At 45.7% G+C, this 24190-nt stretch overlaps 1 protein-coding gene across 16 annotated transcripts in view; it reads left to right on the forward strand.

Moving 5' to 3' along the window:
- The window catches only part of NID1 (nidogen 1), a 120750-nt gene that overhangs the window by 44785 nt on the left and 51775 nt on the right, over positions 1 to 24190 (forward strand). For 6 of the 16 annotated variants that reach the window (XR_014827854.1, XR_014827855.1, XM_084996864.1 and 3 more), the window contains exons 7-11: positions 2162 to 2362; positions 4965 to 5210; positions 7117 to 7260; positions 17675 to 17800; positions 23945 to 24094. Coding sequence is in view for 4 of the 16 variants with exons in the window: in XM_084996864.1 (XP_084852990.1) it covers positions 2162 to 2362; positions 4965 to 5210; positions 7117 to 7260; positions 17675 to 17800; positions 23945 to 24094 (867 nt within the window). In the remaining 12 variants the exon portion in view is untranslated. Of the gene's footprint in view, positions 1 to 2161; positions 2363 to 4964; positions 5211 to 7116; positions 7261 to 17674; positions 20367 to 20388; positions 21943 to 22516; positions 24095 to 24190 lie in introns of those variants that run through there. The other 10 variants (XR_014827856.1, XR_014827863.1, XR_014827862.1 and 7 more) reach the window with 10 other exon arrangements.

Consider the following 24190-nt stretch of genomic DNA (forward strand, 5'->3'; position numbering starts at 1 on the left):
TTGATCATGAAGTGATTTGGAGGGGCAGATTTAGAAGTCTCTGGCAGAGCAAATAATGTCATCTCCTAGATCACAGCCCAAAATACAGGGCCCTTTCTACTTAATCCAGGCTGCCTCCAAATTCCAAGCTATCTGAAACTGATATTTGACATTTCCTCAGTTTCTGCTTGGAGAAAAGGGAGCTGTTGTTTCTAGCTGGTAAATTCAGCCTGATAAAAATAATCCTCATGAGACTTAAGGATCCTGAGTTTCCCTGGAGCTTCTTAGATTGTGTCCTGACAAAGAAAGTTCAGTCTTTTTCTTTTTTTTCTTTTTTTTTCTATTTTTTTAAATCAATTTCTTTTCTTTCTTTCTTTTTTTTTTTTTTTTTTTTGGCCATGCCTGTGGCATGTGGAAATTCCTGGGCCAGGGATCAAACCTGAGCCACAGCAGTGACAATGCTGGATCCTTAACCCCCTAAGCCACCAGGGAACTGCAGGAAGTTCAGTTTTCAGTGTCATGTGGGCAGGCAGGGGGCGGGGGATGTTTCCCTGGTGTGGTGGTGGCCTCTTCTGTGCCCCCCTGAGGCCATCCCTGCCCCTGCCCCCAGTGCATGCTAGGAGACACTTTTCCAGAATAGTTGGGGTGGAGGAGACTTCATCCTACATCTCTGGCCACTCCCAGGACCTGGAGCCTGCTGTTCAGGGACACGAGTACCAAACCGCTGCCTGTGACCACCTAGACCTGCCTTCACCACCCCCTAGCCTCACTGGAGCTTCAGCCACAGATGTATTGTGAAAATGCTGCCGGGAGCAGCGTCTGAGGGCTGTGCACAGATACCCCTCCCAGAGTTATATAGAGTATCCATACCTTACTTCCTGAAGTGTGGCCATTTTAAGAAAGGAAAAGATGTATATATGAAAAGGATATTAAATGTACTTCATTTATGGCCCCACGTTTTTAATCTCTATGGCACAGGCATATCCTGAGTAATAGAACCAAGTTCATGCTCTCTTGCAAACACATGCTCTTTCCTTTGCACATGCAATTGAACTTGTAGCCAAACCCACAGATCCTACTCCTTGGTTGAAGTGTTTCACATTGGTGTTGCTTTGTATATGGGTTGATTGAAATTGATGTTGCTTTGTAACTTACATCGACCTCAGGGAGACTGAGGGAGTCCTTACATATTTCTTACAACAGCAAATCTTTGTTACTGCAATGGTCCTTCTTAATTGCCCCAGGACCTGTGTCATCAGCTGGATATCTGCTGGGGCCTGGGGACTATAAAGCAGAAGTTGTCAGACTTTTTCCACAAAGGGCCAGATAGTAAATGTTTTAAGCTTTGCCTAAATGTTTTGGGCTCTTCAGCCTCTGTTGCAGCTCTTCAGCTCTGTTATTGTAGAGTGAAAGCACCCATAGATAATATGCAAGAGAATGAGCATGACTGTGTTTCAAGGAAATTATTAATGGGCACTGAAATGTAAATTTCATGTAAATTTCACCTGTCATGAAATATCTGCCAGCTGTACCATGGTATCCGCAGATGTGGAAAAGTGAGGATGCTGAAGGAAGGGGAAATATTTTTTCCAGCTTGTCTAGGGCTGCTGTCCTGCACAGACCACAGGGAGGTCCCAAGCCACCACCACAGTATGTGTTCTTAGGATGGTTTCTGAGCCTGGTGATGGTTGGCCCTGAATAACTCACCCATCCAGGTCTTTGTGTTGAAATAATCAACCCCAGAACCATCTTAAAGCACCTGACATTCAGCAGAGCACTTTTTAAAATACTTACCTAATTTCTACAAGATCGAATATATCCCCTTTTTATCATCAGGAAATGGAGACTGAGCAGGGTTTATAAACTGGTTCAAGTTGACCCAACTAGAACCTAGCACAGTTGGGAGTCAAACCTCCATCCCCTGATGTTTCCAGCACAGCCCCTGAGCCCACCCATCTCAGATCCTGGTTTGCTGCTGGAAAGCAGCTTCTTTGTGTGCATGACTCGGCTGAGCCACATGGATGTCTCAGTTCTGTCCTTGGGGTCACCAGCCCCATTTCTAATAACCCAAGGAAAGCATCTGCAGAGGAGTTCTGAGCTTGCCCCCACTGTGAGCCCATGGGCGGTGGGTGTGAGGGTAACTTCCTTGAGGGCAAAGTGATGGTCTGACCTGGCTTTGCAGGGGGCGAGTTCACCCGCCAGGCTGAGGTGACCTTTGTGGGGCACCCGGACAAGCTGGTCATTAAACAGCAGTTCAGCGGCATTGATGAGCACGGACACCTGACCATCGACACAGAGCTGGAGGGTCGCGTGCCGCATATCCCATTCGGCTCCTCGGTGCACATCGAACCCTACACGGAGCTGTACCACTACTCCCGCCAGGGTGAGCCCAGCGCCTTATCCCAGGGGGAGGGGCTCTGCTTGGCAGGGGAGCGGGGGAGGGGGATGGGGGAGCGGTGGGGGAGTGGCAGGGCCCAGGGTGCCACTTGGAAGGGGGTGCGGGAGGGGTGGGGCAGTGCCACATCCCACAGGCTCAGATTCAGGTTGCAGCCCTGAGCTCATGCCACCTCCTGGCCTTCAGGGAGGGAAGTTTAGGGAGCACGTAATTCAAACCACCTTTCCTCTAATTATAGACATCGTGCATGCTCCTTTGGAGAGATTTCAGTGCAGAAAAGAAAATAAGCTTAATTTACAGATGTAAAAACCAGAGCACAATTACTGGGTAACATCTATTTCCTTTCAACATTTTCCTTCTATATTAAAAATATCCCAACATGTATATACCAACACATATAATATTGAACATAAATATCTCAAAATATTATGTAATTTCAAAATAAAAATATAATCTTACTATAATAGGCATCTATATATAGTATTTTCAGTTATTTCAAGTTTACAGAAAGGTTGAAGGCAGTTTCTACATATCATTTACCTAGCCTCACCAACTGTTAACATTTACTTCATCATTCTCTCTCATATGTATTTATATCTATATTTTTGAGAGTAAGTTGTAGACACCACAATTCTTCATCCCCTAAGTATTTGACATGTTTTTTCCTAAGAATAAGAACATTCTCTTATGTCATCCCAGTACAATCATCAAAGTCAGGAAATTTCACATTGCTGCAATACTTTCATATACTCTGCAGTCAGGCATATGGTTTTTATTCAAATAAAATTGCAGTCATGCCACACTATTATGTCTTCACTTTTCCAGTAAGTGCCCAATCAGGAATATTTTATCGTTTCATTAAATAGGCTTTGAAAACATTTTTAAAGGCATCTATTTGATTCTCTTTTATGGGCTTTTCATTTAAACCATTCTCTTCTTTAAAGTTTAGTTATTTCCAATTTCTCCTGCTCATAATGAGTTGAAATGATCATCTTCCTCTTAAATCTTGACCAAATTTCTGGTTCTTTTCTGGCTGAATTCCTAGCAATAAAAGTGCTGAGTCAAACAATGGGAGCTCTTTAGAGGTTCTTATTAAAGTGCCTTAAAACAACTTGACAGTTGTACCAGTCACCTTGGCTTGGTGGCTTGCTTGAACTCTCCTGGGGGAGAGGAGATGGGGGGCGTGGGGGCGGGGTGGGGAGCAAGACCCTGGTCTGCAGTCAGGCTGCAACCAGATGGTGCTTCTGGCAGCCCAGCACGTGGGAGCTGGACAAGAGGCAGCTTACACTAATCTTTTATTTATCCTCTGGCTTTTGTTATGAACCACAGCAGAACACACAAACATAAAGAGTCTCTTGTACTTTTTTTTTTTCAACAGAAAGTTGAGATTTTCATTGTATGGGTGAAAAGCAGGCTCTTTTCCGAGTGGGAGGAGTCTCTCATCTCTATTGTGATTTACTCACAGCTCTTTAATAATTTATCGAAATTGGCTATTGAAACCCATTAATGTCTCTTTTTTTTAAATATCAGAGAACGTTTTATTCTTGGGTTATTTATAGCAACCACTATTTATTGACTCCTAAGTGAGATAACCCATATAAAGCAGTTAGCACTTGGCTAACGTGGTAAATGCTGCACCAACAGTAGTTTTTTTGTTGTTGTTTTTTGTTTTTTTGTCTTTTTGCCATTTTCCTGGGCCACTCCCTCGGCATATGGAGGTTCCCAGGCTAGGGGTTGGATCGGAGCTGTAGCTGCCAGCCTACGCCAAAGCCACAGCAACGCAGGATCCAAGCAGTGTCTGCGACCTACACCACAGCTCACAGCAACGCCGGATCCTTAACCCACTGAGAGAGGCCAGGGATCGAACCCGCAACCTCATGATTCCTAGTCGGATTCGTTAAGCCACGACGGAAACTCCCAACAGTAGTTTGTTTTAATAAGAGAATTAGTCTGCTTGACTCCAGAAATTTTACATACATTATCTCTTCCTCATCCCCACCCCACGGTGTGAAAGAAACAGAGGGTAAAGAAGTTAATAACCGGCCTGTAGTCACACTCTTTATGGGTGAAAGTGCGAGGTGTGAATTTAAGTGTATCTTCCTCCAAGCCTGGGCTCTTTTCTTTCTTTCTTCCTTCCTCCCTACCTCCTTTCTGTCTTTCTTTCTTCTGCAGCTTGGAGTGGCTGGATATGGGATCTCAGTTCCAGGCCACAGCAGTGAAAGCACTCAGTCGTAACCACCAGGCCACCTGGAAACTCCCCAAGCCTGTTTTCTTTTCACCAGACTTTAAGCCCTGAGTTGGTTCTGGGTGAGTTAGGAACTTGAAGAGAAGCACTTGATGAGAAAAAGCAATAAATATTCCCATATGCAAATAATCCTGATAATAGCATAGGACGTCTAGGGAGCAGAATGCATTTCAACACAGAAACACATGGTGTTATGTATCCTCTTCCATCCGGTCTCTCTTCTGTTAGCATTATGTGCAAGAAATAACTGCTGGTGGTTTTAAAGCCCCTGACCAGCCACTTGCATCCTCGTGCTTGCATCCTCGTGATCTCCCCTTTGTCTCCCTCCTTCCCTCCCTCATCCAGTGATCACGTCCTCTTCCACCCGGGAGTACACGGTGATGGAGCCAGAGCAGGACAGCACTGCCCCTTCGCACGTCCACACTTACCAGTGGCGCCAGACCATCACCTTCCAGGAGTGCGTCCATGATGACTCACGGCCGGCCCTGCCCAGCACCCAGCAGCTCTCGGTGGACAGCGTGTTTGTCCTGTACAACCAGGAGGAGAGGATCTTGCGCTATGCTCTGAGCAACTCTATCGGTCCCGTGAGGGGTAAGAGATGGCAGCTCAGACTAGGCGTCCTGTGTGCTCACATGGTGGTGAAAGCATAGAACCAAAACCGCTAGACCACCAGAGAACAACCCCTCTCTGTGCTTTTTCACCTGTTGCATTGTGTTCGTCCCCTTCTCTCTGTAAGAAGAAAATTATGCTGAAATAGCTCCTGGTCTTGCTAAATGTCATCTCTGAGTCTTAGAAACCCTACTTGTCTCTGTTCTCCTAATCTAAGGCCTCATTATTATATTTGGGACAGGAAATTATGCTGACCCATGAGTCCCCTCCAAGAGAGCAAGCTATCCAAGGCTGCAGCTGCCTATGGCCAGGCATTGAAAACACTGATACCCTGAGAGGAATGCCTGGTCAGGGCCTGGGAAATCCACATGAAATCTGCACAGAGCCTATACCACACTCTATGCCTAGAGGTGGCATGTCCCTGAGATCTGGTCTGGGGTTGCTTCTGGCTGCCAGGGAGGAGCTGGAACTAGCTTGATATCCCAGCATCAAGTTTTGCATCATCCAAATCTTTAAACCCTAGGGGTTCTGTGTATTTAGGCATTAAGGTCTGGGTGTAAGGCCTTTCTCTTTTTCTGTTATTTTTGGTTCTTCCTCCGTCCCCAGGTCACCTTCTCCAGGTGATTAGGTTTGTCCTCAGCTCCATAAAGCAGAAGGAGGCAGGTGTCCATCTGTCTACTTTGACAGCCGTAGCTCCAGGCATCAGGTGTTGGCATATTTTTTTCTTTTTTTAATGTGTGTGTGCATTTTTTTTTTTTTTCTTTTTAGGATTGCACCCGCAGCATATGGAAGTTCCTAGGCTAAAAGTCAAATTGGAGTTACAGCTGCTGGCCTACGCCACAGTCACAGCAATGCCAGATCTGAGCCACATCTGCGACCTACACCACAGCTCACAGCAACGCCAGACCCCTGACCCACTGAGTGAGGCCAGGGGTCAGACCTCCATCCTCATGGATACTGGTTGGATTCGTTTCTGCTGCACCACAATAGGAACTCAATATATAGATTTTGTATTGGAGTATAGTTGATTTACAATGTTGTGTTAGTTTCAGGTGTATAGCAAAGTGATTCAGTTGTACATTCTTTTTCAGATTCATTTCCCTTACAGACTATTGAGTAGAGTTCCCTGTGCTATACAGTAGGTCCTTGTCAGTAATCTATTTTGCGTAGTGTAGTATGTACATCTGTTCATCCCAGACACCCAATTTATCCCTTACCCCACTCCTCTTTTCCCCTTTGGTAACCATGAGTTTGTTTTGTGTCTGTCAGTCTATTTTTGTTTTGTATATAAATTCATTTGTCTCATTTTTCTTAAGACTCTACATATAAGTTATATAATATTTGTCTTTGTCTGGCTTACTTCACTTAGTATGATCACCTCTAGGTCCATCCATGTTGCTGCAAATGCCATTATTTCATCCTTTTTTACAGATGAGTAATAGTCCATTGTATACATGTACCACATTTTCTGTATCAATTCATCTGCTGATGGACATTTAGGTTGCTTCTGTGTCTTCCTTATTGTGAATAGTGCTGCTATGAGCATAGGGTTGCATGTATCTTTTTGAATTATGGTTTTCTCTGGATAGATGCCTGGGAGTGGGATTGAAGGATCAGCTATAACATAAAAACAGCCATAGACCGTCCACAAGTGAACGAGTGTGGCTGGCTCTCGGTGAAACTTTGTTTGCAAAACAGTCGTGGATCCACAGATCCAAAGGGGTATAGTTTGCTAATCCCACTCCAGGTGAGGACAAGAGCCGGCAGGTTTCTTGTTCCAAAGCCCCCTCTGCTCTTCTTGTCATTAGTCCTGCCTCACTTGCTGTGGAAGGAGGAAACCTGCAGCAGTTTCTGAATACTCACTTGGTTTATGTCTCCGCCCTCACAGACGGCTCCCCGGATGCCCTTCAGAATCCTTGCTACATCGGCACTCATGGGTGTGACACCAATGCAGCCTGTCGCCCCGGCCCCGGGACCCAGTTCACCTGCGAGTGCTCCATCGGCTTCCGAGGAGATGGACGCACCTGTTACGGTACAGGCATCAATTCTGGCTTGTGGGTGATGGGGAAGCAGAGAGCTGGGTGAGGCAGGAAGCTTGGATGAGGTTAGTACCAATGGGCGCACCAAGCTGCTGTTGTAAAGCCCCACACTCATGTCCCTCTGGGATGTTGGGGGTCCTGCCCCTTCCTTCATCTGCTCAAATGCTCGGGCTCTAAGCAGAGATTAGCAGAGAGTAGAAGTTATAAGGCCACATTCCACTTCACCTGGAGAATACACAGGTTTAAAGGAACGGGGAAGTCAGTGCTGTAAATAACACTAGTACTGCGACCATAGCTGTAAGGTACACATTGTTTGTGTTAGGTGCTTCACAGCATTTAATTCATTTAATTTAGCAACTGTCATGGGATAGATTCTTTGATTTCTGTCTTTTAAATGTTATTTTTATTTTTATGTAAAAAATTTTTAAAAATTGTTTTAGCCATGCTGATGGCATGTGGAAGTTCCCGGCCATGGATTGAACCCACACCACATCAGTGACAACACCAGATCCTTAACTTGCTAGACCACCAGGGACCAAGTAGGATTCATTCCAAGTTCATAAGGATGGTTCAACATATGCAAATCAATCAACGTCCTATATCACATTGACAAAAGAAAAATCGGAACCCACATGATCATCTCAATAGAGGCAGAAGAAGCATTTGACAGACTCCAACGTCAATTCACGATAAAAACTCTTTCCAAAATGAGTATAGAGGGAAGATATCTCAACATAATGAAAGCCATTTATGACAGACCTACAGCCAATATAATACTCAATGGAGAAAAGCTGAAAGCCTTCCTGCTAAAATCTGGAACAAGACAAGGATACTCACTCTCACCACTTTTGTTCAGCATAATATTGCAAATCGTAGCCACAACAATCAAACAAAGACATAAAATGTATCCAAATTGAAAGAGAAGAGGTAAAATTGTCACTCTATGCAGATGACATGATATAGAAAACCCTAAGGACTCCACACAAAAACTACTCAAACTGATCAATGAATTCAGCAAAGTAGAAGGATACAAGATTAATATTCAGAAATTAGTTGCATTTCTGTATACTAACAATGAAATATTAGAAAAGGAATATAAAAATACAATACCTTTTAAAATCACACCCTCAAAAATAAAATACCCAGGAATAAACCTGACCAAGGAGGTGAAAGACTTATATACTGAGAACTATAAAACCTTAATCAAGGAAATTAAAGAGGATTCAAATAAATGGAAAGATATGCCATGCTCCTGGACTGGAAGAATTAATATTGTTAAAATGGCCATACTACCCAAAGCAATCTACAGATTCAATGCAATCCCTATCAAATTACCCATGACATTTTTCACAGAACTAGAACAATCCAAAAATGTATATGGAACCATAAAAGACCCAAGATTGCCAAAGCAATCCTGAGGGGAAAAATGAGCAGGAGGCATAAGTCTCCCATACTTCAGACAATATTACAAAGTTATAGTAATCAAGACAGTGTGGTACTGATACAACAACAGACATAGAGACCAATAGAATAGAATAGAGAGGCCAGAAGTAAACCCAGACACTTACAATCAATTAATCTTCAACAAAGGAGGCAAGAATATAAAATGGGAAAGAGGACAGCAGGTGGTGCTGAGAAAACTGAACAGCTGCATGTAAATCAATGAAACTACAGCACACCCTCACCCCATGCACAAAAATAAACTCAAAATGCCTTAAGGACTTCAACATAAGATACCATAAAACTTCTAGAAGAGAACATAGGCAAAACATTCTCTGAAATCAACGGTACAAATGTTTTCTTAGGTCAGTCTCCCAAAGCAATAGAAATAAAAACAATAATAAACCAATGAGACCTAATCAAAGTGATGAGTTTTTGCACAGGAAAGGAAATCAGGAAAAAACCAGAAAAGACAACCTGTGGAATGGGAGAAAATAGTTTCAAATGATGCAATTAACAGGCCTTAGTCTCCAAAATATACAAACAACTCATACAACTCAATAGCAAAAAAGAAAACAGCCCTATTGAAAAATGGGCAGAAGACCTGAACAGACATTTCTCCAAAGAAGACATACGGATGGCCAACAGGCACATGAAAAAATGCTCAATATCACTAATTATAGAAATGCAAATCAAAGCTACAATGAGTTACCATTTCTCACCAGTCAGAATGGCCATTATTAGTAATTCTACAAATAACAAATGCTGGAGAGGGTGTGGAGAGAAGGAAGCCCTCTTACACTGTTGGTGGGAATGTAATTGGTACAATCACTATGGAAAACAGTATGGAAGTAACTCAGGAAACTAAATATAGAACTACCATGTGACCCAGCAATCCCACTTCTGGGCATATATCCAGACAAATCTTTCATTCAAAAAGATACATGCACCCCTATGCTCATTGCAGCACTGTTCACAATAGCTAAGACATGGAAACAACCTCAATGTCCATAGACAGATGAATGGATTAAGAAGATGTGGTACATTGCATGATGGAATACTTCTCAGCCAAAATAATGCCATTTGCAGCCACATGGATAGAACTAGAGACTCTCATACTAAGTGAGGTACGTCAGACAGAGAAAGACAAATACCATATGATATCACTTGTATCTGGAATCTAATATATGGCACAAATGAACCTATCTACAGAAAAGAAACAAACTCATGGACATGGAGAACAGACTCCAGTGGCCAAGGGGGAGGGGAAGGGAGTGGGATGGATTGGAAGTTTGGGGTTAGTAGTGTAAACTATTTCATTTGGAGTGGATAAGCAATGAGATCCTGCTGTATGGCACTGGGAGCTATATCTAATCACTTGCGATGGAACATGTGATGTGATGGAGGATAATTTGAGAAAAAGAATGTATATATATATATGTATAACTGGGTCACTTTACTGTGTAGCAAAAATTGATAGAACATTGTAAATTGCCGGGGCCCGCTCAGCAGGATGGGGCTGAAGAATGGGTGCTGTGGAACTTAAGGAAAAAGTTAACATAAAACAAGACACAGAGACATTTATCTTAAGTAAAGGTGGGAACCCGGGGACTCAAGGTCTCAGGGACCCAGAGCCCTGCCTCAAGAAACCACACTGCTTTTATTGTGCTCTTTATTTATTTTTTTTTTTTTTGTCTTTTGTCTTTTTTTTTTTTGTTGTTGTTGTTGCTGTTTCTTGGGCCGCTCCCGCGGCATATGGAGGTTCCCAGGCTAGGGGTTGAATCGGAGCTGTAGCCACCGGCCTACGCCAGAGCCACAGCAACGCAGGATCCGAGCCGCGTCTGCAACCTACACCACAGCTCACGGCAACGCCGGATCGTTAACCCACTGAGCAAGGGCAGGGATCGAACCCGCAACCTCATGGTTCCTAGTCGGATTCGTTAACCACTGCGCCACGACGGGAACTCCTATTGTGCTCTTTAGATGAGATCAAGTGAGGAGTGGCTATGGGTGGATGATATAGGGTTTGTTTACTATTATATAAGTTCTTTTACTATTTAAAAAGCCACTTAGGTGGTAAAGGGTTAAGCTCTTACTCTGACTTCTAGGCACATAACAGTTCTTAAGCTTAAGTCACTTATGCCTTTAGGTCTTTGTTCTTAAGCTTAAGTCATTTACCAGCACTGTGACTGTTTTTTCAAGCAGGAAGATGGGATAAGTAAAGATGGGATAAAGTAAAGAAGGACAAGGTGGAGTTTTCAAAGAAACTTGTCTTGCGACAGTAAATCAACTATAATAAAAAATTAAAAAATTAAAGTAATCCATGATGACATGTTTAAAAATAAATAATATCTTAATTTTCATTTTAAAAATTAAAAAAGAATTTTTTTAGCCACGCCTTGTGGCATGTGGAAGTGCCCGAGCCAGGGATTGAACCAGTACCACAGCAGTGACCACGCCAGATCTGTACTGTGCTAGGCCACCAGGGAACTCCTGAAAATTATTATTTATGTATTTTATTTTTTTCTTTTTGCACCTGCATCTGTGGCATATGGAAATTCCCAGACTAGGGGTCAAATCAGAGCTACAGCTGCGGGCCTTTGCCACAGCCATAACAATGCCGGATCCAGGCTGTGTTTGTGACCTACACCACAGCTCATGGCAACTCTGGCTCCCTGACCGACTGATCAAGGCCAGGAATTGAACCCGCATCCTCACGGATACTAGTAGGATTCATTTCCCCTGAGCCATGATGGGAACTCGGCTAAAAATGATTTTTAATTGTGGTAAAATGCACATCATGTAAAATCGACCATTCTCACCATTTCGAAGTATACACATCCACAGCATTAAGTACCTCATATCATTTTGCAACCATGATCACCACCAGCCACCTCCAGATCTCTTTTCATTTGCAAAACTGAAACTCTATTCCCATTAAGTAACAACTTCCCATTCCTCTCCCCTCCCCCAGCCCCTGGCAACCACTCTTCTACTACCTTCTCTGAATTTGATGACTCTGGGGACCTCACATAAGAGGAATCACCCAGTACTGGTCCTTTTGTGGCTCACTTAGTTCCCTTAGCATCATGTCCTCAAGGTTTATCCGTGTTTAGCCTGAGTCCAAATTTCCTGCCTGTTCAAGTCTGAGAAAGACTCCACTCCCTTTTTTCTTAATCTGTTCATTTATCTGTGCACACTTGAGTTGCTTCAATTCTTTGACTACTGTGAATAAGCATGGGGGTACCAGTGTCTGTCTGAGACCCCTCTTTCAACATCTTTGGGGATATACCCGAAAGTGGAATTGCTGGATCCCATCATTCTATGTTTGATTTTTTTCAGGAACCATTATCCTGTTTTCCAGAGCAGCTGCACCATTTTATGTCCCCACCACCAGTGCACATGGGCTGCAGTGTCTCCACATCCTTGCCAACCCTTGTTTTGTTTTCCTGATAGCGGCCATCCTCAGGGTGGAAGGTTCATTCCTGTTTTCACAGATGAGAAAATTGAGCCAGAGCCCTTGAATGATGAAACTTGAGGCTCTGACTCCAGTGCATATATTACACTCTTTGTTTTTTTTTTGGTTTTTTTTTTTTTTCTTTTCCTTGTTTTTGTTGTCTTTTTAGGGCTTCACCCAAGGCAAATGGAGGTTCCCAGGCTAGAGGTTGAATCGGAGCTGTAGCTGCTGGCCTACACCATAGCCACAGAAACCCCATATCTGAGCCACATGTTCAGCATATACCACAGATCACAGCAATGCCGGATCATTAACCCACTGAGCCAGGCCAGGGATCGAACTTGCATCCTCATGGATACTAGTCAGATTTGTTCCCACTGAGCCAGGACAGGAATTCCTCTTTTCCTTTTTAAAATTTCTATTGAGGAGTTCCCGTCGTGGCGCAGTGGTTAACGAATCCGACTAGGAACCATGAGGTTGCGGGTTCGATCCCTGCCCTTGCTCAGTGGGTTAACGATCCGGCGTTGCCGTGAGCTGTGGTGTAGGTTGCAGACGCGGCTCGGATCCTGCGTTGCTGTGCCTCTGGCGTAGGCTGGTGGCTACAGCTCCGATTCAACCCCTAGCCTGGGAACCTCCATATGCCGCGGGAGCGGCCCAAGAAATAGCAACAACAACAACAACAACAACAAAAAGACAAAAGACAAAAAAAAAAAAAAAAAAAAAAAAATTTCTATTGAAGCGTAGTTGATGTACAATGTTGTGATCATTTCTGCTGTATTTAACAATGTCTTCGTCGCACTTGTTCATTACTCTTAATTTCCTTGTAAATACTTCCACGGAGACAGCTTCATATCTATGTTTGTTACTAAACTTTGTCACTCCCAAAGTGCAGTTAGTTGATTCCTGACTCCGTGAAGAGTCTCCAGGCTGAGGCCACTCATGTAAGAATGTCAAACCACTTCAGCCAGGAATAATTGTTGCTAAACCTGCAGCAGAGAGCTGGCCAGGGAATGTCAGGAATGCTAGATAGAAGTCAGCTTCTCTGGTCAAGTTGGGGGTGTGCACATGTGTGTTTGGCCAGCATGATGAGCAGCCCCCTTGAACAACAGGGGCGGAGGGGTGAAGATCTGGGGAGCTCAGCAGCCTTGGAATTTGGGAACAGTGCCTCGGGTCTGGATTAAGGGCAGCTTTAGTGTGCTGATGCAACGAGAAGGTTAGCTGATGCTGCCTGCTGCTGAGGTATTGCTGCCTTTGCTTCAGAGTGAAACGTATGTCAAGTGCTCATTGGAATGTTGGAAATAACGGAGAGCAGAGACTGGGCTTCCAGGAATGGCTTGTACAGATGTTCAGCCAGCTTGCTGATAACTTTGCACTTGGGAGTGCTTGCTTCACTGCACAAGGCACAAGTAGGCGTGCTTCTTGGATGTCCTCTGCGGCTGTGGTGGAAAACCCTCGGATGGCCTCGCTCAGAAAGACAAGCGTCTGTGTGCACACGCTTTTGTCCTGTGGTTAGTCCTCGTCCTGGAAGATTTGCACGGTGGAATGTGGGTATCTTCCCAGGCAGGCTGCTCTTTGTTCTGGGTCAAGAAGTAAGCCTCGTTGTGTTAATGCGTCGCGACAAGCAGCTGTTGATAGGAAATTGCATTAAGCAGATCACTTCACATATTATTGTGACTTGGAAAGTGCCTCAGAAGCGAAGGAGGTGAGCCTTTGACATTTAATGGGCGTACATTGATGTAATGACAGAGGACATCCGAAACAAGGCTGGTGCTGGTTAGACACTGTAGAGTGACCCTCCCAAGTCCTTTGAAAGATTTCCAATTGAATCGGAGAGTGCTGCCACCTGGCAGAATGGCTTCTATACCGGGAGCCTGTAAGACAGAGTTTTGGACAATCTCTCCTTGAGTAGTTTTGCATACACACAAGGCATTTAACAAATCAGTTGTGAGATGCTTCTCCTCCTAGAGCCTGGCGCTTATGAAAAGGGCAAATTGGAGAAACCTAGAGTCATTGAAAATAGGTAAAAAGTAGCCACTCTGAAAAAAAGTAAAAAAAAAAAGGAAGCAGTAAAGTATAAGCCAGGATTTTCCTGTTGGGTTAGAGAATTATTTATGTGAGAGGAAATAAATCCTAGAGAGGTTAACCAACTATTGAATAATATAAACAAGAATCTTCAAGCAGGTATTGTGGTATTCTATGAGAAACGGTTAATCACAAAAGAATTCATTCTTTCTCTAAAGAATGGACTAGAGTCCTAGCCTCAATTTACAGAAGGGAGGGTTTAAATTAGGCGTTAGGAAGACTTTCTGAACCCTGAGGACCATGAGATATTCGTAGGACAATTGCTAGGGTTTTGCTTTAAAGAAAAGGTGTCATGGAGTTCCCACTGTGGCACAGCAGGTTAAGGATCTGGTGGTGTCTCTGCCACAGCTTGGTTTGCTGCTGAGGTTCGGGTTCTATCCCCAGCCTGGTGCAGTGGGTCAAGGATCCGGTGTTGCTGCAGCTGTGGCATAGGTCGCAGCTGTGGCTCTGATTCGATCCCTGGTCTTGGAAACTTCTATATGCCATGGGTGCAGCCAAAAAGCAAAAAAAAAAAAAAAAAAAAAATGGTGTTGCTCTGTTTGGATTATACGTGTAGACCCACATGGAGGTGGGGGTGGCGCCAGGGGACCATCCCCTCCCTCATCCTGCGGGCCCCCAGGTCCTGTTTGCCAGCCCTTCTCCAGGTAGGGTGTGCGTGCAGGGTAAGCATCTTTCCATCACCAAAGGAGCTTTCTTGAAACACACAGTTTCTCTTTCCATAAACCTCCCTGGGAGGGGGGAAGGAAGCTTGGAAAACTTCCCCTGGTGATTTTGTTCTGTCCCTTTGATTGAAAACTGCTGCTCTCTGCCACTGGCAGTTGAGTCAAAGCCAGGGAGCCCTGCAGTCTGCACAGCATGTCCAGGCATCTGTGCCCGGAGTGTCCTCTGAAGGCTGTGATGCAGAGACAGCGAGGCTGCAATGATCCTTTCCTCCCATGTTGTGGGAGCAGCAGCTGGTGGATGGAGCTGGAAAGTCACACAAAGCTGAACCTCCCTCCTCTCCTGTCTCACCTCCAGTTGTTAAGAGGCTGTCTTTGGAGGGGCTTTGTTCTGTAACCTTCCAGCTGTGCCTAGAGGTGTCCTCTGGTCTGAGATCTTGTATCTTAAACACAACACAGGAACATGCATTCCATTATAGTTTCAAAAAGCTGAATGCCGTTTGGCTTAGGGTTTGGTCTGTGAATAGGTCAAACCAGGGGCTGATGTGGCAAAAATGCTAGTCTTGTGCAATATTGTCCAATAAGCCAGCAAGGCTTTTGCCTCAGCAATGAAGAGGCCAGCTTGCCTGGCCATCGGAGGAGGAGGCTTGAGAAGGATTCCCATTAAGGCATTGAGAGGGGGAGGGGAGCTGTGTGGTCTCATCTGTTATGAAATCTTCCTCACACGCACCTCCAAGGGTTCTGAAAACACCAGAAGTGGAGTTCCCGTTGTGGCTGAGTGGGTTAAGAACCCAACATAGTGTCTGTGAGAATGCGGGTTCGATCCCTGGCCTTGATCGGTGGGTTAAGGATTCAGCACTGCCGCGAGCTGCAGATCTGGTGTTGCCATGGCTGTGGTGTAGGTTGGCAGCTGCAGCTCTGATTCAACCTCTCTGGCCCAGGAACTTCCCTATGCTATAGATGTGGCCATAAAAAAAAAAAAAAAATGCCAGAAGTAACTACGTTCTAAGAGTGAGGTTGACACAGAAGGAATTTGTGTGACTGTATTTATTTCACTCTATCAGGGGACAGGTAACCAAGGAAATGACAGGGGAGCTTGATTTCTTGTCTGGAGCAACCAGCCTTACTGTGGTGATAGCCACAGACTGGTCCCCAGTGCCAGTGGCCATCTGCAGACCATGTTCTAGAATCAACCACATCCATACCCCATCCCTGTTGTAGGATGAATCCCTAAAAATGATAATAATAGCTACATTTTTTTGGCTGTGCCCTCAGCATATGATAGTTCCTGGGCCAGGGATCGAACCTGTGCCACAGCAGTGACAACGCTGGATCCCTAACCCACTGAGCCACCAGGGAACTCCAATAGCTACCTTTCTTGAGCATGCTAGGTTTATATCCTTCTGGCTTACATCCATTTTCTGTCGTCTTCAGAAGAACCCCTCAAGGTGAATGGTAGTAGTGTGCTTACTTGCCAATAGAGAAACAGGCTGAGCAGGTAGGCAGCTTGCCCAAGACCACATAAGCTGATAACCAAGGAGGCAGGATTTATCCTTTTTTTTGCGTATGTGTGTGTGTCTTTTTAGGGCCACACACGCTGCATGAGGAGGTTCCCAGGCAAGGGGTCCAATTGGAGCTGTAGCTGCTGGCCACGGCCACAGCCATAGCCACAGCAGCACCAGATCCAAGCCACGTCTGCGACCTATACCACAGCTCATGGCAACACCGGATCCTTAACTCACTGAGCAAGGCCAGGGATCGAACCAGAGTCCTCATGGATTCTAGTTGGGATCGTTAACCACTGAGCCATGATGGGAATTCCCAGGGAGTCAGGATTTGAACCCCAGCCATGTCGAGCTCCAAAGCAGATCTTTTTTTTTTTTTTTCCCAGTATTTCATGCAGCAGCTACAATACTGTCATGTGGGAGGACATTGCTTACAGTCTTACAAGTTCATGGTTTTCCTTTTAGTGCATTAAGTTCTAGATCATGTTCCAAAATTCACAATTAGACTTTCAACAAAATGTTTTTTCCTCTGTCACTGTCATGAGAGAAAGGAAATATTTTTGAACAATAGCATATTGAGTTAGGCTCTTTAGTTTAGGAACCTTATTCAGAGTCCGGACACTTGTCTGCATATGTTTCTAACATGTATTTGCCCATTTGATGTTAGCAGGCCCCAGGCTCAACTACCAACCCCAGGAGAGCGAGGGGAAGCCCATGTTTACTTAGGAGGAAGGTCCTGGGACCATTCCCTAAAATTATGCACAGAGGAGTCCCCTGGTGGCTCAGCAGGTTAAGGACCTGGCGTTGTTACGCCAGTGGCTCTGGTAGCTGCTGTGGCACAGGTTCGACCCCTGGCCCGGGAATTTCTGCATGCTGCAGGCACAGCCAAAAAAACAGTAAAAAATAGATGTTCCCATTGTGGCTGGGTGGGTTAAGAACCTGGCTTGGTGTCCCTGAGTGTGCAGGTTTGATTTCTGGCCTCCATCAGTGCGTTAAGGATCCTGTGTTGCTGTGGTGTAGGTTGCAGATGTGGCCCGGATCTGGTGTTGCCATGGCTGGGGTGTAGGCTGGCAGCTGTAGCTCCAGTTTGACCCCTAGCCTGGGAACCTCCAGATGCTGCACTTGTGGCCCTAAAGAAAAAAGAAAAAAAAAAAGATCCATTTGTGGGCCAAGTGCTTTGTATTGTATTAATGTTTAATGATGTTTGGACAGGGTTTGTTTTTTTTTTTTTTAAGTCTGTATTTTTAAAAAAACTTTGTTGCAGATATCAACGAGTGTTCAGAACAGCCTGCGGTGTGTGGGAGCCACGCCATCTGCAATAACCACCCAGGGACCTTCCGCTGCGAGTGTGTAGAGGGTTACCGATTTTCAGAGGAGGGAACCTGTGTGGGTAAGTACTGTAGGTGACTTTTTCTTTTTTTGTCTTTTTAGGGCCACACCTACAGCATATAGAAGTTCCCAGGCTGGGGGTCTAATCGGAGCTACAGCTGCCGGCCTACACCACAGCCATAGCAAGGAGGAATCCAAGGAGCAATCCATCTGTGACCTACACCACAGCTCATGGCAATACCGGATGCTTAATCCACTGAGCGAGGCCAGGGATCGAACCTTCATCCTCATGGATCCTAGTTGGGTTCATTACTGCTGAGCCACAACAGGAACTCCAGTAGGTGACTTTTGAAAATGAGTATCCATGTGGCGGATATCAGCGCCTGTCTGAGTGTTGTTGCCACCGAGATGGAAGGTTCCTGGCTCTGTTGTTGGGAGGGCAGTTAACAAAGGTGAATCAGACTTCATTCCTTCCCTCTGACTTCCTGGAGAGCCCCATGGACAGTGTTATTATCTGCACTAGTAACACCTTTCCCTTCTTAGAAGACTCCTTTTAGTTCTTTTTAAACTATTCAAAAGGCTATTAAAACAATTAGACTTGTTTCTCCTTGTACTTAGTGGCCTTGGGGTTCACGGTCTGAATTCTTCCTGATTTACATCTAAAATTCCCTTTGGGGCCTATCTTATAGATTTCAATTTTATAAGCCACTGATAGCTTCTTAGCCTATCAGTTTAGAAGCGAAGGCTATTCATTAGGCTAATTATGCTTTTAGGTTGATGAGGAGGGTGGGCCCAATTGTTTGAATTGTCCCACTTTTTCGACCTTTCTTCCTGATTGAAAACAGATTCTTCTTTTACTGCCTGAGTGAACCATTTCCTTGCCCCTTTCTCACTGTTTACCAAACCCTAGCAAGCTTTCTCTTTGCTCTGCCTTGAAACTCAGATGAGGCCGCCAAGGCCCCGGGGTGAGGTGGTGTCTCAAGGGCAGGAGGGAACAGGCCGTTCTCATATTTGGAGTATGACCCAAACATCTGTGAACTTGAGACATCAGTCCCCTTTGCACAGAGCTGAGATTGCAGCTCTGCTCAAGTTACTTCTTTTTTTTTCCCCCCAATAGAGAACAACAATTTCTGTGAATTTAGCCTGATTTCCTTCTCTGCTTTTTGAGATGGAGATTCAAAGGTCTGTTTTTTCAGGGCAGCACCACTGACATTACATTTCGGCTCAAACTTGGATGTAGTGGCTCCCTTACCCCTTGGGTGGTGACGTGGAGAAGCCCAAATATGTGTGATGTCCTGGGCTTCTATCTCCAGCCATTCCTGGCATTCACATTCACTGAATGGGTTGGGTGGGGTGCCAGACAGGTGCTGTGCAAACATCTATGCCCAGGCATTTGATTTTATTTTTCTTGCTTTTTAAGGCCACACGTGCAACATAGGGAAATTTCCAGGCTAGGAATTGAATTAGAGCTACAGCTGCCAGCCTACACTAGAGCCAACAATGCCAGATCCAAGCCACATTTGTGACCTACACCACAGATCATGGCAACACTGGATCCTTAACCCACTGAGCAAGGCCAGAGATTGAACTCGTATCCTCATGAGACTGTGTCGGGTTCTCCACCCGCTGAGCCACAATGGGAACTCCCCAGGCATTCGATTTTGAGGAAGACCTGTAACCTCAGTTCTTCACCTGTAAAGTGAGGTGACTGGGCTGTGTTGTGGGTTTTCTGTGCCCCATGGAGCCCTGGCAGAGGCTTCAGCTCTGCCGTTAGGGCTACAAGGAAGCTGTGGAGGACTCTTCCATTTTTCTATAGGTCAAATTCTTGAGTAAGATTTTGTGTGAATACTGGATTCCATTGCTCAGAAACAAGTGTGAAAACCACCCCAAAATCATCAAGTTCCACCAAGATCAGGTGTCAGTGTTTCCTGATTGTCCTGCTGTTGGTAGCCCCACTTGGCTTTTTGCCCCTTGTGGTTGGCTCCTTTGAGACTCACCACATGGAGAGATGGCTCACTGGTAAAACCAAGTCTGCCTGAATGCATTCAAATGAAGACTCTGGCTCATCACTGGCTAATTCATCGGTCAGTTTCACTCTCCTAGACTTCCTTGTGAAAACATCATCCTTGGTCGGAAGCCTGGGCTGGGAAAGGGGTCTGTCCAGGTCAGAGCAGGGAAGGGCGAGGAAACGATCTGGATGGTTCTCTGAGGGCCCAGGGCTCAGGCAGGGTGTGTGGGAGGCCAGAGCTGACTGTCTTTTCATAAGATTTTATTTTGTATTTTTTTCTTTTTGCAGAGATTTTTCAAACTTTAAAAAAAAAAAATGTTAATTACTATTTTTTTTGTTTGTTTTTAGGGCTGCACCTGCGGCATATGGAAGTTTGCAGGCTAGGAGGCGAATCAGAGCTGCAGCTGCCAGCCTATACCATAGCCACAGTGACTCAGGATCCGAGCCATGTCCAAGATCTACACCACAGCTCATGGCAATGCTGGATCTTTAAGCCACTGAGTGAAGCCAGGGATCAAACCCGAGTCCTCATGGGTACTAGTCAGGTTTGTTTCTGCTGTGCCACAATGAGAACTCTTGAATCCACTTTTCTTTTTCTTTTTTTTTTTGTCTTTTTAGGGCCACGCTTGCGGCATATGGAGGTTCCCAGGCTAGGGGTCTAATCAGAGCTGTTGCCACCAGCCTACGCCAGAGCCACAGCAACTTCAGATCTGAGCTGCGTCTGCGACCTACACCACAGCTCACGGCAATGCCAGATCCTTAACCCACTGAGTGAGGCCAGGGATGGAACCCACAACCTCATGGTTTCCAGTTGCTTCATTTCTGCTGTGCCATGATGGGAACTCCTGAATCCACTTTTCAAAGAGCTCTTCATTCCTAGCCCTTTCCTCTTCTTGTAACGCAGGGCTTCTTTCCCTGGCTTGTCCTTGCCTCTTGGTATCTCCTTGCATCTCTGCTGTCTCATTTCCTGACCCCAGCCTGTCTGCGGGTGTCTCTCGGGGACCACTGTCCCTCTGCTCTGCTCATCTCAGGTCAAGGCACAACCCTTTACCACGGTTCTCTTTGGAAATGGAGGAGCTATAAAAGTAAAACTCTAGTATCCATGTGATTGTAATTAATTTTTAATTCCCATTTTAAGCCCAATTTTCCCTCCTTTCCAAAACCTTCCACTTCCTACCACCCTGTGTGTGTGCACGCTGTCACACACACACACACCCTGCCCTGTTAGTTGACAGGCAGGGTGAGAGTTGCAGGAAATTGGAGGGTTAGGAACCTTTGCAGGAGCACAGCTGGGCATGCTGGTGGCCCCTTTGTGTAAATTAGTAAAAAAGTTCTCCTTTAGGTTGTTGGTGTAGCTTCCTTTCTGTAGTGATTGGCCAGTGACTGTCCTGGTGTTAAAATTACTCCCCTTTGAGTGAATTGGTAAGACCATCTGGAAACTCTGTTTGTGTGATGATTGAGAACCTGCAGGGCTAGGAAAAGTGCATCAGCCACTCAGCTTTTTTCCTTCTAATTGATGTGGAACATTTGCTTAAAAAAAAAAAAAAGAAAAATGCTTTGGATCCTTCAAAAATTATAGAGGTAGAATTAAATTGTTTAAGAGTCATAAAGTTTTAAAGCTTCCTTTAGGAGAAAATGGCTCTGCCTTGAAAAACAGTCTTATAGAAAGGCAAACGTGATTTAAAAAATTACATTATAGGCGTTCCGTTGGTTAAGAACCCGATTACTGGAGTTCCTGTCATGGCTCAGTGGAAACAAATCTGACTAGCATCCATGAGGACGCAGGTTCGATCCCTGGCCTCGCTCAGTAGGTTAAATGATCCAGCGTTGCTGTGAGCTGTGGTCTAGGTCGCAGATGTGGCTCAGATCTGGCGTGGCTGTGGCTGTGGCTGTGGTGTAGGCCAGCAGCTACAGCTTCCATTCGACCCCTAGCTTGGGAACCTCCATATGCCTTTGGTGGGGCCCTAAAAAGGCAAAAGACAAGAACCCAACTACTATCTATGAGAATGTGGGTTTGATCTTTGGCCTCGATCAGTGGATCAAGGATCCAGCGTTGCTGTGAGCTGTGGTTTAGGTCACAGATACGGATCTGGCATTGCTGTGGCTGTGGTATAGGCCAGCGACTACAGCTCCCATTCAGCCCCTAGCCTAGGAATTTCCATGGGCTGCAGGTATATCCCTAAAAAGAAAATAAATTAATTATATTATGAACTACACTTTTCTATGAAGGATAAGAGGGTTAACGAAGCCTCGGTGCAGGTGACAGTGAGGCAGGGACATGAGGACCCACCCAGGCTGTAGTAAGGTCCTCCCCTGTTAACAAGGGCAGGGCCAAATGAGGCTGGAGCAAACACAATGCATACAATGATCACTTACACGCAGTTAAGTGACATAATTATTTGATGCAATAGGAATGAGGCTCCTTTCCTGGTTGTTCTGTTGGAATATTCCTTTCCTACTTTTGTGGGTCCCGGTTCTTGGAGAGTGTCCCTTTCACACTTTTCAAATCAAAGGGGTTGGGCGAAGGAGGACTCTAGAGAAAAAAAGAATGTTAGAAATGACGGGGGAGTTTCCATTGTGGTTCAGCAGGTTAAGGATTGAAGAACCTGACTAGTATATGAGGATGTGGGTTCAATCCCTGACCTCGCTCAGTGGGTTAAGGATCCGCTGTTACTGTGAGCTATGGTGTAGGTCGCAGATGCTGCTCGGATCTGGCATTGCTGTGGCTGTGGTATAGGCTGCCAGCTACAGTTCTGATTTGACCCCTAGCCTGGAAACTTCCATATGCTATGGATGCAGCCATTTAAAAAAAGAAGAGAAAAAAAGAAGTGATGGGAAGTGAGGAAGGCAGAGTGTGTCCTTGGACTGGTTAGTGTAACCTAGGTCACTATTTTCCAGACAGAAATTCAGACCGCTTGTAACAGCTTAAAATCCAGTAACCCCTTGGCCCATGAGACCTGGCTTGATGGTCTCTGTCCCATGGGAATTCGTTAACATTCCCAACCTCAGGAGGCCAAGCTGCTGGGTGCACAGGCTGGGCTTCCATCTGCCAATATGGGGCTTTGCTAGCCTCTCACGCACACAGAGCTGTGAAGCGTGTCCTCTTCTGTGCCTGTCCCGACGGTGTTTCGCACTTTCTCTCCCCGAAGCACTGCAGGCAGGATACACCGGGATTAATCCTGGGGGGAGGCTCACTGGGGAGAAGGATGAGGAGTTCTCCTGTATCCGGGCCAATCCAATGCCAAGGGCCTCCTTGGAGGGATGGAAAGGTTCTGTTCTCACATTGCAAGGGCCGGGACTCTCCCCTGGGCCTTCAGCTTTAAGACCAGAAGCTAAACAGTGCCTTCTGAACCCCAGAGTATCTGAATCAGCCATTGGAAATCACCCCCTAGACCTCCGCCCTTGACTTAAATCTTGAGGGAATAGCCCAGGATGGGGTATGATTGTCTAGTCTCTGTGTCACATGCCGAGTACCTAAGCCCCCATCCGATGAGTCCTCTCATCAGGACCTTTAGAAAATACTAGTCCCATCTGCTGGGCCGCCCCGTGCCTGGCACGCTGGAAGTCATGGCTGTTGCCCAGAGGAGGAGTGTGAGGTTCTGAGAATTTTTACAATTTACTGCAAAGTGGCCTTGATGGAAACCCAGATCTGTCTAACCAAAAGCCCACGGTCATTCTACCACCCCTGTCTCACTTTCCTGGGAAAATTTATTTCTCCTTCCTTGGTGGGAAATGGGTGACTTTGGCCTTCGTAATGAACAGTCCACCTGCCCAGGGGGCCCAGGTCAGAGACACCATATGGGAGTGTCAGACCTCAGCTCCCAGTGCTCCACCGAGTTGTTCCAGGAAGCGTGTCCACCTGTCATGCTCCACCTCCACATCCAAGTGGAGGGAAAGCTGGGTGATGGGACCTGGTGTGGAGACTGGCCTGAGACCAAGCCTTGGGGTGAAGCTGAGGTCGAAAGCCAGGCTGAATGACCCACCGTAGCATCAGTCTGCCAAGACCTCCCAGAGGTGGGATCCAGGTGGGAGGAAACAGGAGGAGAACCAGGGGTACCACCCACAGGGGAGCAGGAGGCATATGAAGCGATGCCTGGGAGTCTGGGGTCTAGATGTGCTGTGTGGAAGGGGCTTGGAAGGGCTCTGGACTGCTCAGAGGACTCTTTCAAACACTGTATATCAATTCCTTGTTGGAAGCTGTCGTGGACCAGCGTCCCATCAACTACTGTGAGACCGGGCTCCATGACTGTGACATCCCCGAGCGGGCCCAGTGCATCTACCTGGGAGGGGCCTCGTACACCTGTTCCTGCCTGCCGGGCTTCTCTGGGGATGGCCGAGCCTGCCAAGGTACAGGGTTTCTCTGACTTTCTGTGTTGCCTGAAAAAAATTCCCTGGCTGGCACTTATCATTTGCTAATTATTGACTCATCCCCAAATTTAAGAG

The sequence above is a fragment of the Sus scrofa genome, chromosome 14 (genome assembly GCF_054392235.1).
Source record: "Sus scrofa isolate SSC_HxYL_T2T_F1_AM1 chromosome 14, Sscrofa_HxYL_maternal_Yorkshire_Landrace_v2.0, whole genome shotgun sequence".
Lineage (NCBI taxonomy): Eukaryota > Metazoa > Chordata > Mammalia > Artiodactyla > Suidae > Sus > Sus scrofa.